Source organism: Chrysochloris asiatica, unplaced genomic scaffold (genome assembly GCF_000296735.1).
Source record: "Chrysochloris asiatica unplaced genomic scaffold, ChrAsi1.0 scaffold00360, whole genome shotgun sequence".
Lineage (NCBI taxonomy): Eukaryota > Metazoa > Chordata > Mammalia > Afrosoricida > Chrysochloridae > Chrysochloris > Chrysochloris asiatica.
Window position 1 is genome coordinate 1,378,131 of NW_006408878.1, and position 15,033 is coordinate 1,393,163.

At 40.2% G+C, this 15,033-nt stretch overlaps 1 protein-coding gene across 2 annotated transcripts in view; it reads right to left on the minus strand.

The window, feature by feature from the left end:
* Positions 1 to 15,033, minus strand: part of PDE4D (phosphodiesterase 4D, cAMP-specific) — a 2,172,274-nt gene that overhangs the window by 1,306,988 nt on the left and 850,253 nt on the right. Inside the window, exon 1 of one of the 2 annotated variants that reach the window (XM_006876165.1) lies at positions 9,111 to 9,565. The exons of the other annotated variant lie outside the window; for it this stretch is intronic. Within the exon in view, the coding sequence (XP_006876227.1) occupies positions 9,111 to 9,565 (455 nt within the window). Of the gene's footprint in view, positions 1 to 9,110; positions 9,566 to 15,033 lie in introns of those variants that run through there. 2 annotated transcript variants of the gene reach the window in all.

The following is a 15,033-nucleotide window of genomic DNA, read 5'->3' on the forward strand; positions in this document are numbered from 1 at the left end:
AAGCAGATAAGGAGGGGGTGTTGTAGAGCATAAGGAAAGCAGTCTAGAAGAAGGAAACAGCTCAGAAGAGGAAGGAAGGTGTGAAAAAAGCCTGCAGAGCCCAGCACATGGCTGGAAGTTGAGGGTGGTTGCTTCTTGGAGTTCATGCAAGAAGTCAAATAGCAATATTTTCTGAGACAAAGAGAGACTAGGCTAATATTTTGAAAAGAAAGACTATAAAGTTTAGACTTAATCTCTTAGGCAATAAGAAATTATCCAAGGATTTCAGGCAGAAGATACTGCAATTAAATACCCCTAATCTGTAAAGTAGATTGGTGTGGACAGAGGTTGGAGCTGAAGGCCATTTAGGAGACTGTGACAATTGTTTAGGGGGCAAATGATGATGGCTTGCACTAGGGAAGATGGAGAAAACGAGAAAATACAAGAGATATCAGTGATGTAGAATGAAAGGATCTTGCTGGCCTCAGCTCTACAAGTGAAAGGAGAGTCTAAGGATATCATTGGCCTGAGGCAACTAGATGAACGATGATACTATGCATCTAGATAGATCAACAGCTACAAATGCTTATGGAGATGACAAGGAAAATCTTATATCTCACTGAAGCTCCAAAGTGTTGCAGTGAGGGTAACGGGGCTGGTGGCATATGTGTAGATAGAAGCAAATCAGTTTAACCAACGAGTTAAAAAAAACAAAAACTGAAAATGCCCTCCTCTCTTAGAAAAATTAGATTTCCTATTTTTAAACATAGAAAAATGTTCCTCAGCGTAAAAATAACCACAACATCTTTTGAATATAATACAGTGCTATTTGGTAGAATCTCTTAGCAACATTGCTGTTATGAGGCAGGTCGGGCAGCATTCAACTTATAGACTCAAAATATTACATGCTTTTTTTTTTTTTTTTTAACTTGCAGATGGATATAAACTTTGAGAGGGAAATTTCTTTACTCATATTACACTTGAAGTCTTTGAAAAGTTAGCAAAAATAGCTAAAAGGATTTAATCTTTTTAGATAATGTTTTATGTGATATACAGTAAAAGAACTCTTCCCAAGTTACCTCAGGTACCTATATTAAAGAGAAAAGTTAGAAATCAATAACCAATCATTATTACATAAATACATATGTGTAAGTATCTAAATGGGGTCCTGGTGTGGCACTATAGGATAAGCACTGGAGTGCTAACTGCAAGGTTGGCAGTTCAAACCCACCAGCCACTCCTTAGAAATCCTATACAAGACTGCGCTAAGTCACATTGGACTCAACAATACTCAACAACAACCACAATGAATCTAAGTTGGAATATGAAGGAACATTTATTTTATGAAGTGGTCTCTCTCCTAATAATGTGAAATACCCAAATTATTCACAAATACACTTTGAAAGCAATTTCCAAATTTTTGGTTTCAGGCTGTAGTCTTAAGGTGGGACAATGATTGTTAAAAGGTAGCCATACAAGAGATGTAAAGTAATTATCAGGACATATGGCAGATGTCTATTGTAGTTCTAGTTCTCCCGGTAAATTAGTTATGTTACTGAATTCAGTCTCATAAGACATTTGTTTCTTCATGATATAGATGTAAAAGAAGGGTAGAGGTGGGTGAAATCAAAGTCTCATTCCACCTTGATATGCTATGTTCTTAGAAAAATGTCTTTCATGAATATTAATTATCTATTTCCCTGTTGCTGCTACAAAACTGAACAATTAAACTAAGGTGGCCCAATCAGAATGAGCAAAGTGCTCTTATACATTTCATGCTTGGGGGACAAGCTCCAATCCCCTTTCCTTGCAACATCCCTACCCCAATGAAGGTAATATACATAATTTCATAATAAAAAATACTGTGAGAGGGTGGTGGATCTATCATGCTTCCTTGGTGCATCAAAATTTCAGAATTCACAAAATAAAGATAAATAACTAAATCAGGTTACTAAGACAATCTGCTAGTAGAGGTAAATAAGGACAGAAATGTTAAAAATCATTTCTTAAAAATTGTGAACACTCTCTTAACTTATTAAAAGTACATTCAGTGAGAATGTCTAACTTAGTGGTGTGACATTGTAGCATAAGCACTGGACCCCAAGGTCTGTTTGAATCACAAGGTCAGCAGTTCAAATGCACCAGTTGCTCTTTGGAAACCCTATATAGGGTCATTATGAATCGAAATTGACTCAGTGGCACTTAACAAAAACATTTGACTTATGGACATACCATCAAGAATGCCTTGCCATTCACTGGTCTGATCATCTAAATTGAATAGACAAAAGGGATCATTGCTAGTCAATGGAAAGAGACACTTCGACAAAAGACAGGGAAGACAAACTACAAACTACAAAAGAAGGGAAAAATAGTTAAAATAATAGTTTCTAGTACTTTAAACTGATCATTCCCTACTGTTGGTCTATGGCTAACTTTTCATTTGTACTTGAATAATGTCAGTGTGGAGTTCTGGTGTGGCACTCTGGGATAACACACTGGACCACAAGGTCAGTTTGAACTGCAAGGTCAGCAGTTCAAATTCACCAGCCACTCCTCAGAAACTATATAGGTTCTCTAAGAGTCAGAATCGATTTGACGGAACTTAACAACAATAACAATGACAATGTAGTGAATTTTTTAAAAAAGCTTTTATTATAAATTGAGTGATAGTTTACATGAGAAAACAGCTGTTTTGCACTTACCCTATCGTATTTCGTTTCATTGCAATGATTACAGTCTCTTCCATGCATCATCATTCAACACCATCATTTGCTTCTATTCCTTTTGTTGTTTTTTGATGTACACATTTATAATCATTTAAACAACCCAAGGGTATATTCTACAAGCCTGCCTCCTGGCTGCCAGCACACAGCCTTTCTAGAGTCTTCCTCCATGCCTCCATCTCTGGTGTCACTGCTTCTCTTGTTAGGGCCTCACATTCAGCTCATGCTCTTCTCCCTTGATGGTCCCAGGGTCCTCTCTTCTTGGAATGTTGAATTAACTACTTCCCCCTTTATGCTACAAAACTTCTACCTTTACAGTTCTGGCAATCATAATTAGTCATGATAACAATTAGTCACTACTGAATCATAAGAATCTTTCCCCATCTCCTTTCACCAGAACCGTCTAGACAAGATGAAAATTATGCAGTGGGGATTCTACCTTCCCCTGTACACTCTTAAACTAAACCCACTCTTGAAAACTTGTAAGTCATCCACTTAATGCCTTTATAGCTCCGCCACCCCCACCGTTTTAGGTAGCCAATGTCTAAGTTGCCCGTCTCTATCAACCTTGTATACAGAGGGCATAGGTTTGATCCTTGATGTGAAGACTCCTTCCTTCTCAGTTGGTATTTTGAGCTATAACATCCGTAAGTGTAGGTCAAAGTCATCAAATTGTAGCAATTAACACTTGTTTCCTTTATCAAATTTCTTTATCTTCCTCTTGTCAAGGTTCTGATCATCAAACTATCGAAGCAACATCAAATGGGTACTAATCTGCAAGTTTTGGTGTTCTTGTGTGTATCTCCTTGTAGTGAAATTTTTAAATATTAAATTTACTTATTATAAAATGTTACCTTTACTACATGTTTCTCTTTATAGTTTTGCTATTTAAATGTCTCAATGTCCTTACTTACTGAAACTTAGAATTGACAGCATTATGTCAGATACAAAGTGTACATATCTATGTCTTTATCCATAGATATTCTAATACATATCTATACCTAGCCATAGATATGTCTTTATCCATAGATATTCTAAAAAACACTCATCTGCTAACTGAAGGGGTGTCAGTTCGAATCCATCCAGCGATTCTGCAGGAGAATGATCTAGTGATCTGTTCCTGTAAAGATTATGGCCTAGAAAACTCTAAGGTGTCATTCTATTCTGTTACATGGAGCTGCTATGAGTTAAAACAGACTCCATGGCATCCAACAACAACATAAGTGTGCTTGATGCATCTAGGCATATATTTTAAGGAGTTCTGGTAGCATAGTGGTTACAAGCTGTTCTATGGGAGAAAGTTGAGGCTTTCTGCTTCCACAAAGAAACCTTTTGCAGGTTCACTCTGAGACTAAAATGACTCCTCAAAACTACCACCATGTACATATTTAAAGGACATAATGGAAATCAGAGTTTAAAACATAGTTTGAGTTTTATGCTATAAAAATAACTGAAAAGTTGATTGTTTCAATGGTTTATATCAGTGAATTCAAAATCCAAAACCTTGATTCACTGATATAAACTATTGAAATGACCAACTATTCCATTATTTTTGTTACATAAAACTCTATTGTTTGAAAATTTGATTTTCATTATGTCTTTTAATGAAAATATCAAGGTTAATTTAAAAGTAATAGAGAAATACATTGCTTAAGAATGAAAATGTTAAACACCTGCATTTTTAGTATAATATGGGATTTATGGCTGGTGTGATTATAGTTCTTAGCTGTTTACCTTCTAAAATAAGTAAGTCCAAGGAAACCTTATCTATATTTACATCTGTAACCTAGAATTATTTTTACTATCACAAAATCACAAATTTAATTTGTTTTGAGAATCTACTGTTCCTATAACCTGGTGTGGTGATGTAGGATCAGCACTGGACTGTGAACCACAAAGTCAGTAGTTCAAACCCACCAGCTGCTCCTCAGAAATTCTATACAGGGCCGATATAAGTCAGAACAAACTCAACAGTACTTAACAACAACATAGATTTCAAAAGGCATTTTACTGATAAACTCTTAGTTATATAAAGGGAAAGCAAACAAATATTTAAATATATCATCAGTTCAGTAAAACTGTTATTAAATATTGAGGGACTACTGGTTGAAATGATAAATACAATTTCACATTTATTTGCTTCTCTTGATGACACAAACACCCATTCTTCTGGTAATTTTATCTCTTCTATGTTGAGACTCGATGGCACCTAACAACAACAACAATGCTGAGATTTTAGAAAGCAATTCTTTTAGGCAGATAAACTTGAATACAGAATTTAGTTAGCATATTCACAATATCTACGAAATCAAAAGAACTGCCCATGAAATGTTTAAGGATTGTCTCCTTCTGGTTTACCCAAATTTCTTAACTAAGCCAAATATTTCTTTTTTAAATTTCTTGTCACAATGAAACAAATTCTCAAAATTTCAGCCCAGATATTATCTTGAAATACTACTATAAGCATGGTAGAAAACGCTTTTTAAAAACGCTATGGCTTTCTTAGAAATCCACAGAGAATCATTCCTCCATCCCCCCATGAGGTTTTGTCTGGAAACATTAATTTGACAATTTAAAGCCCTATTTCCATAGTGTACATATGTAGACATATGCACACACATCTCAGACCTTTTCCTGTTCCCTTTCAGGAGATCACTGAAAACAAGCTGATGTGCTGTGATTAGCTTTAATTCCTCTGAGCACTGTTCCATTACTAAATGCATTGTACAAAGGCAACAAGTACACAGGCTTATCTGTATTGTGATCATTAATACCAGTGGAATAGGATTGCAAATGAAAGTTAGAAGCTTTCAGATGCTTCCAGAAGTCTGTCATTTCTGCTATTTTTCAAAAAATGGACTGTAAACATCTTGTTTTTCAGTTCATATGGACTTTATGTTCTGTGGTATCAATCAATATAAACTTGATGCAGTGGATGGGCACATTTATTTAGGATGGTAAGGCCCATTGCCTTTGAAGGAGTCCTGCTGTGGGCTAATACACTGGATTGCAAAGTCAGTTTGAGCTGCAAGATTGGTGGTTCAAGCTCACCAGTTGCTCCTTGGAACCCCATACAGGGTCGCTATGGGTCAGAACCCACTCAATGGTACTTAACAACAACAACAACAACACTGCCTTTGTTAGAGTCCTGGTATGGCATTGTAGGATAAGCACTGGACTGCTTACCACAAGGTCAGAGTTCAAACCCAACAGCCACTTCTTGAAAATTCTATACAGGGTCCAATATGTGTCAGACCTGATATAGAACCTGTACAGGGTTTATGAGAGGTGGCTGGTGAGTTTGAACCATTGACCTTCCGGTTCAAACCGACCTCAAGATTGAGTGCTTATCCTAGGGTGCCACAAAGGTGTTCACATCCTCTTTGGACTCAATGTTCTTATCTATAATAAAAAGGAATTGACATCAGAGGTGATACCCTGTCAGTGTTGCTATAGGGCTCAAATAAGTTAATAAATGTGAACTTTCTTTGGGAAACTTAAAGTATTGTACTGTTTTCTTTAAAGAGCTTAAACTGATATGAAGGTTCTATTCTTAAATATAGTAAATATAGTAGCATAGTGGTTATGAGTTGGGCTGCTAACTTCAGGGTGAGAAGTTTGAAACTACCAGCTGTTGCGTAGTTGAGAAAGATGAGACTTTCTTCTCCCATCAAGATTTACAGCCCCAGAAACCCTATCCAGGCTCACTATGAGTCAGAACCAACTCACAGCACACCACCACCACTCCTAAATATATTTATTTGAAAACAGTTGTATTAAGGAAGAGACTGACAGGCAATGCACAAGTATGTAGGAAATGCGTAAGTGATGTAAAGAATTTAAGACCAAGGAACCTTAAGTAGAATGATGATGATTTATCAGATAAGCCACAGTGGAAGTTATGTGTAAATATTATACATCTTAGTTTTCTACAAACCATTCAAGTAAGGAATTCAAATAGAACAATCAATCAATGTAGAGAACATAGCAAAAATAAATTCAACTCAATGATGCATTACCCTGTTACAATTAGTTTATTTTTTCTCCTCACCATCCTCCCAGAACAATTCTGTTTTATTAAAAAATGAAGCCAATTAATAGATTCCACAAAAGCCAATCAACCTACAGATCAAGCTGGAACTCTTGCTCTTATTTAACATTGATTAGAAACTTAACATCACATAGAAAAGTTCTATTAATGGGTCACAGATACAAACTCTCATGCTAATCTTTATTCTATCCTTGTTGTTGCTGTTAAGTGCTATTGAGTTGGCTCAGACTCATAGTGACCCTGCATAAGGTTTATAAGGAGCAGCTGATGGGTTTGAACTGCAGACCTTTGGTTCATAGTCCAGTGCTGGTCTATCATTATTAGTGGTGGTGATGGTTATGTGCGATGAAGTTGGTTCCAACTCATAGTGACCCTGTGTAGGATTTCCAAGGCGGCAGATCTTTCCGGGAGCAGAAAGCCTCCTCTTTCTCCCACGGAACTTCTAGTAGTTTTGAACAGCTGACCTTAAAATTAGCAGCCTGACTCGTAATCACTACACTACCAGAGCTTCTTTGGTGGTGGTATGCTGAGGAGTCGATTCCTACTCATAGTGACCCTGCACAGGGTTTCCAAAGCTGTAAATCTTTATGGGAACAGAAAGCCTCCTTTGGTAACTCACGTATTATAGTACTCAGTCTGAGGGGAAAACATCCATCCCTTCAAGCAAAGAATTAAAAGTACATTGGTTTTAGTAAACAGTACTGCAAAAAGAAAACCTGCATAGTAAATTCTTAAAGTCTCCAATGTATCAATCTCCATAGTTTAAAATGCTCTGACCTGGGATTATAAACTTTTATTTTCATTTTCTAGAATCTAGGTGCACAGAAGCATCACAAGCAATGTTGGTGCCTGAGGAAAGCAAAGGGAGAAAAGAATGTGTGCTCATCAGGGGTGAAATATACTATTTGGCTAGATTCCCTGTATTCATGGTGTATACAACACAGAGGAACTCACAAGGAGAAACAACCAAAGGAACCACCATGATCACAACAACAAAAACTCAGACCAACGCACAACATTTGAACACTATTAAGATTTTCTGATAAATCGAACCTACTGTCAATCAGAGCTGTACTAACAACTCCAGCCTTAGATTTTCCTGTTTCTAAATCCAGCCCTGATTTACAACTACAATTAGACATCACCTAACTATGTGACTTGGATATGCAGCCTATGGACACCTGGTTACACCAAAGGTTATACAGTAACAGTTTTATTTTGTCATTAGGGCGCCAAGTATCACCAGTTCCTGAAAGCTTATTTGTGTGTGCTAGTGGGTGGGGGTGGGGTTGCAAAGAATGGATCCCTAGCTTGGAGGATCCAGGGCAGGGAATAAAAGAACTTTCTCTGCTTTGCCAGGAAGGGGGCCATAGTAGGGCCCAAATCCCACCTCCATGCCTGAGTTAGGACTCTGGAGCTGACATCTTAGGGCAGCTATAATTGGTCCTTTACACTACTCATTTCCTTGGAAAAGAACAGTCGGCGTCAACTCCCTCTTGACGTACGGCTTCCCTTCCCGGTCTTCCGGAGCACTTTACGTTAAGGGGAAATCACTATAATCAAATATCCACGTTTTAGCTTGCTACTAAAACGAGGTGATTTCTTTCTGGGATTTTGCAGGGACCTCTCAATACACACATGCTCGCACTCACACACAGACACAGTGTAACGCCCACAGCATCCTTGTTCCCTCCTTTCTTCCCTCCCTCCTTCTTTCTAGTAAGGATTGTTGAACGTTTTGCTCCAAACTCTCCAAGTCACCCACGTGTTTGTTCTCCCCTTTCGCTGTTCAATTTACTTTCCTGACTCCACAAAAGAAACTCGGGTTGGTTAAGCTTTTAGTTGCAATTTGGGGACAGGGACCACGTTGTTTCCACCACTCCCCTTCTATCAGACCCACCCCGCCAACCCCTCCTCATTTTGGGAGGAGTGGACAGATTGCTGAGTGCTTTCCTGGCTCAAGCCCCCGCCCCATCTCAGCCCTGCCTCCTCCTCCTCCACTTATCAGGAACAAAGTAAATTCACTGTGTAGTCCCCGCTCGTCTGGGTGGGATGAAGGTGCGTGGGGAGGGGGGATAGTGCGAGGTACAGACAACTAGGAAGAGCGCGAGCACATCCATACACAAGATCCCAGTTAGCATTCATGTTGTATTTACAGGGGCCTTTTCACACCTGAATCACACTCACAAGCAAGGACAGACTATGTTGTTCACGCCACTTGCTCGACCTCTCCCAGCTCCCAGAATGGGGTCTGGCCCGGGGTCCAGGGTGGTGGTAATCAACAGACCAGGAAGAAGAATTTGGGAAGGGGGGAGGTGATCCCTTCCCTGTTGGGGGAGGGGACGCTCGCCACTCACCGCCTAAGTCCCTGGAATGATGAGGGCCAGGACATCCTGGATTTCTTCAGGCCGGGCCGGTGGCCGGTCTCCACAGCGTAGGAGGTGCGGTCCATGTTTCGGCAGTACAGGTAGCGCTCGGTGTCCGAGTACCCACGATGCCGGACGCGGCCAGTGGCACCGCTTGAGGCGTAGCGGCCACGGGCAGCCCCGGGCGGCGGCGGGGGTGGCGGCAGGGGTGGCGGCGGCGGTGGCTGCAGCGGGCACTGGGGTTGGGGCTGGGGCGAAGGCGGCGGTGGCGGCGGCAGATGGTGATGGGGGTGCAGGAGGCGAAATTGGGGCTGTCGGAGCGGGTACTGGTGGTGCTGCTGCTCGTGCCTCCACAGATGCTTGGGGGCTTTGAGCGTGGCCCCGCCGGCGCCATCGCCCCCCTCGCTGCTACCCGGGACCGGAACGTTGCTGCCCTCTGCCTCCATCCTGGCTCTGGGCTCCGTGCCCTGCTGCCCAGCCAGGGTTCACCACGCTTCTCTGAGCGCCTTCGGATGCTGTCGCGTCGCCGCCGTTTCTGAAGCCCAGCAGACACTGGGCTCCGCTTCCTACTTGAGCCAAAAGAGGCTCCGGGCTACGGATAGGGGGCTTTGCCAGAGGAAGGGTCGCAGAACGTGACTTCTACCAGTGGTGGTGGTAGAGATGCGCTCCTGGGCTCCCCAAGTCACCAAGACTGGGGCATAGGATGCACGGCTTCGCCAACCGTTCCTCCTTTTCTTCTTCACTTCCTTCCTCTGGGCGCTGGCAATGGGAGTAGGAATTGTTAGCAGGTTGAGTAGTACCAGAAGCCGCGGCCGTAGCAGCCCCCTCCTGCGTGGCAGAGCGCTCGCGAATGCTGATAACAGGGCTGCTGAAAAGTTGGACAGCTCCCTACTGGCGAGTCTGAGCTGTGACTTTCTCCAAAACCACTCCAACCAGTCAGGAGTCAGACCTATCCTCCAGATCCTTCCCCCTTGATGCTCCCGCCTCCCTCCTCTCACAACTCCTTTCTGCCCTGGAGGTTTCCTCTTCACCTTTGCTTGCCTAGGTCCTCCTGGAGAAATGGTTTGGGGATTCTTGACTGGTTCTCAGAGCTTGTTGAGGAGTCACTGATGGGAATTCCAAAGAAAAGGGATGTGACCTGGCAAAGTTACCCGGAAAGGTGTGTGCGCCTCTCTGAAAAATTAGATCTGGGTGAAGTTCCAATATTAAGATTAATTCAGTCTCTTTCTTTGATAGAAAATGGAATATTTTGTGGCTCTTTCCCACAGTAGGGGGAATGCCTGCTGCTTCCTCTTGAAGACATTCTTCCAGGTAGTGTCTCTGGTTGCAGCTGCTTCAGTGATTGTGGAGTGGGCTTAACTGGGAATCAAGGCCAGCTGTCCTTAATTACAGATGTCCCTGTTCAGCTGACTGGCCACAGTGAGGGTTGCGGTCCCTTTCCCATTACCTGCCTCTGGTTCTCTTCAGTGGTTTTTGTTGTCAATGACTGCCTGCAATTTGTCTTTCTGCCACATCAGCAGACGAAAACAACTTTATTACCAAAGCATTTTTGAGCATGTTGTGTCATTTTTATTACATAGAAATTAAAAGTATATTTGTCATTCAAATTCATAGTCTTCCTGCAATACTGAGTGTTTTTAAACCATAAGAATATTCAAGAAATATGTATGGAGATAGCTTATGTATTTCCTGCACCTATTTTATATTATGATAAGTACTGTACTGCTAACCACTAGGTTGTCAGTACAAACTCACAAACCACTCTTTGAAAACCCTATACAGGGTCATATGAGTAGGACTCAACTCAAAGGCACTTCACAACAGCAACGCTACTTAATGAATCCAATGTAATTTACTGATTGTTGAAATAATTCTATAATTACAATTTGGGGAAGGTATCATAATACCAACCATTATTTGAAATATAAATGCATTTAGGGACTCAGAGAGTTTATTGGAAATATAATTATTCTATGTACACACAGTCTTAACATAACTGAATATGTATATTTGCTTGTCATACAATAAACACTAAAACACCAGAATTAGGATATATGTCTTGGACTCCCTAAAGTGGTGAAAATTCAATGTTTTCTCACAGTGAACGTTTAAATAGGTGATATTGGAGAAATATCATTAACAGGAATAAATTCTCAACTTTGTTCACTCCAAGGCACTTAAAACCAACAACATAGAATGATTTATGAAATGTCAAAGTATCCATTTCTGTTAATAGAAGCAGTTAAGTTAATATTGTGCAGAAATACTCTCAGCATTGCTTCTTTTTTGTTAGTGATGGGACTATTCTTTCTTCCAATATATCAGTATTGACACTGTGCCTACATGCAACCCATGTACAAAACCTGGGAAAGGCTGTGTCTTAAGAAGAACAAGGCAGTCTACCAGTAGCCACTTTACTGCCTAAGACTGACAACATACTTGACTCAGGCATGCTCTTGTCTTTGTGCAGACACAGGTATGACTAATAGCAGTGACCAAAGCGTTTTCCATGCCCGAGAGGACACAAAGCTGGTATCTTCCCAAACCTGAAGGGAAAGGAAAGAAGGGTTCCACAGTATAAACTGCTTTTACTTTTGATTTCATTTCACTAGCAATTGGAACCATTTCAATAAAAGTATAAAAATTCTTTCTGTTCTCTGAAAAACTTCCCACTTTTCCCCTCATTGTAACTATGGCAAAAACCCTCTACCTGCAACTCTTATTCTAAATTCTCTAATACTAAAGTGCCAGCATTTTATATTTTTCTTTCCAGACTAGACAGAATCATTCAAAACTGCCTGCTTCTCACTGTCTAGGTTTCCCTTCCTTTTAATCCACAAATGCTTGCTTTTATCTATACTCATGTTGTAGTTGTTAGGATCTGTTGAGTTGGTACCAACTCATTATGATCCTATGCACAGCAGAATGAAACACTTCCTGATCCTGAACCAGCTTCACAATAGTTGCTATGCTTGAGCCCATTGCTGCTGCCACTGTGTCAATCAATCTTGTTGGCAGTGTTTGTCTTTTTTGCTGACTCTCCACTTTATCAAGCATAGTGTCCTTCTCCAGGGACTGGTCTCTCCTGCAAATGTGTAGGAAGTATGAGACAAAGTCTGTCTGTCTATCCTGGCTTCTAAGGCCCATTCTGGCTATACTTCTTCCAAAAACAGATTTGTTTGTTCTTTTGGCTGTGCATGGTACTTTTAATATTCTTCAACATCATACCTCAAATGCATCAATTCTTCTATAGTCTTCCTTATTAATTGACTCTTAAATTTTTTCATTGCCTATTAAAGTTTTTTTTTTTTTTTTTCCTTCTATGCAATGAACAAGTCGGGTATGCTTTAAGGTATAGGAAAGACATTTAAGCACCATTTAACATGTTTTCATCTTTTAGACTTTTTAACCTCTACTATAATTTCCAAAAGATTATTAATGATGGTATGGTGCTTCAGGTTAATGCACTGGACTGCAAGGTTGGTTTGAACTGCAAGGTTGACAGTTCAAGCTCACCAGATTTTCCTTGGAAACCCTATACAAGGTCACTATGAGTTGGAACCGAATAGATAACACTTAATAACAAACGACTTAATGTCAAAACCTTATTAGTGATGGTGGTGGTTGTGTGCCTTTGAGTCAGTTTTGGCTCATAGCAAGGCTGTATGGGGTTTCCATGGCTATAAATGTTTACAGGAGAAGAAAGCTATTCTTTCTCCCACAGAGCAGCTAGTAAATTCTAACTGCTGACCTTGCAACTAGCAACCCAATTACAATACCAGTGTCCCTTAAAGTTAATTAATGTATTGTTGTTGTTGGTGTTGGTAGGTACCATCAAGTTGGTACCAACTCATAGCGACCCTATGCACAACAGAGTGAAACACTGCCCGGTCCTAGACCAACCTCACAATTGTTGCCACAGGTGAGCCCATTGATGCTGTCACTTTGCGAATCCATCTTGATGGGGGTCTTCCTCTTTTTCTCTTACCCTCCACCTTACCTAACATGATATCCTTCTCCAGCAACTGGTCCCTCCTGACAATATGTCCAAAGTATGAGAGATGAAGTTTGGCCATTCTGGCCTCCAAGGAGCACTCTGGCTGCACTTCTTCCAACAAAGATCCATTTGATCTTTTGGCAGGAACTTTCATTATTCGCCTCCAACACCATAACTCAAATGCATCAATTCTTCTATGATCTTCCTTATTCACTGTCCAATTTTCGCATGCATATGAGGTTATTGAAAATACCATGACTTGGGTCAGGCACACCTTAATCCTCAAGCTGACATCTTTCCTCTTCAACACTTTAAAAAGGCCTTGTGCAGCAGATTTGCCTAATGCAATATGCTATTTGATTTCTTGACTGCTGCTTCCGTGAGTGTTGATGGTTGATCCAAGAAAGATAATTAATAGTAATAGTTTATTCTGTGGCCTTTGAGGTCAAAAAGTTTTGAGTTGCAATCCACCATTTTCTTTTTGAATGACTTTAGCTTAAATATTTAATCTTTCAATATACAAATTAGTATGATTATTACCTACCTTACAAATATTTGTAGGTGTAAGTGTGATGCTGTAGGTAAGGACTGGATTGCCACAAGGTTGGTGGTTCAATCTCACCAGCTGTTTCTTGGAAACCCTATACAGGATCACTGTGAGATGGAACCAACTAGAAGGCACTTAATGACAACAATAATTACCAAGATGCATCTATTTCTCTCACTGCCATGGAATCAATTCCAATTCACAGCATCCCTGTATAGGGTTTCTGAAATTGTAAATCTCTACAGGAGCCAAATCCTCATCTTCCTCCCTTAGAGAGACTGGTAGGTTTAAGCTGATGTCCAGTGCTTACCCTACAGTGCTGCCTGGTATATAATAAATGCTTAATAAAAGCTGGCAATTTTAACTATTTGTCCAGACCTCAAAATACCTAAATATCCTTTTAATAAGTGGTTCCCAACCTTTACTACCCATTTGTATCACTTGGAGGATGTTTAAAACTTCTGATGCTGAGTCTTAGGCCATTAAAAAAGATCACAAAGACCCAGGCTTTTTGAAATAAGATAGGGCAAAGCCCTGCCTAGACAAATCAAACCAGTAGTTTTTGCACAGAAGACAATGGCTTCCATATATTTAAAACTTCCTCAGATGATTCCAATGTATACCGAACAGTGATCCAGATCAAATACTTCATGATATGGTTGCAAAAACACTCTTGGTGCTGTCAGTTGACTTGTCCAAATGACTCAAATACTTCCTGGCAAATCAACCTAAGAGCCCAGCTCTCATGAAAACAGGCAACTTATTTACTCCAGTTGCCTTTTTCTAAAAGGAAACTATATACTCTTAAACAGTGAGCACACTCGGTTTCAGTTTTCCATTACCATTGATCCAACGGTTGCCTATTCATAATTAAAATAAGTCCCCCAAATGGAAAAATTTTATCAACCAATGAATTTTCCCCACTTAATGTCAAATAAATTATCTGTTTTTTTTTTTTTTTTTCTCCTCTGCTCTCTCTCACTGATTGATGAGAGAGTTTTATAAACAGTCTGAGAGGGTTTTACAATCTATTGGGTCAATATAGCACATCCTTGAAAGCTGTTCCCATTTACCATCAGCACATCTCTACAAAAAGTGAAAAAGTCAAGTAAATTATCAGTGTCTTTTTTTCTGAACAAACCTAATTAAGCAGTTATTTGGTGGCATAACCATAATATAGAGGAAACGCACCACTGCCCCTTTATGCCAGCACATCTCAAATCTACCCTAGCTATCAAATCAATCACTCAGTGTGCTGCTGGGTAATTAACAAAGGACAACATTCCTGTCAATAATGATGGAGAGTTCTGGCAGAAATAATGTCAATGGCCTAGCAGAGAGCAAGGGCCATTTCTATCCAGAAATTAGAA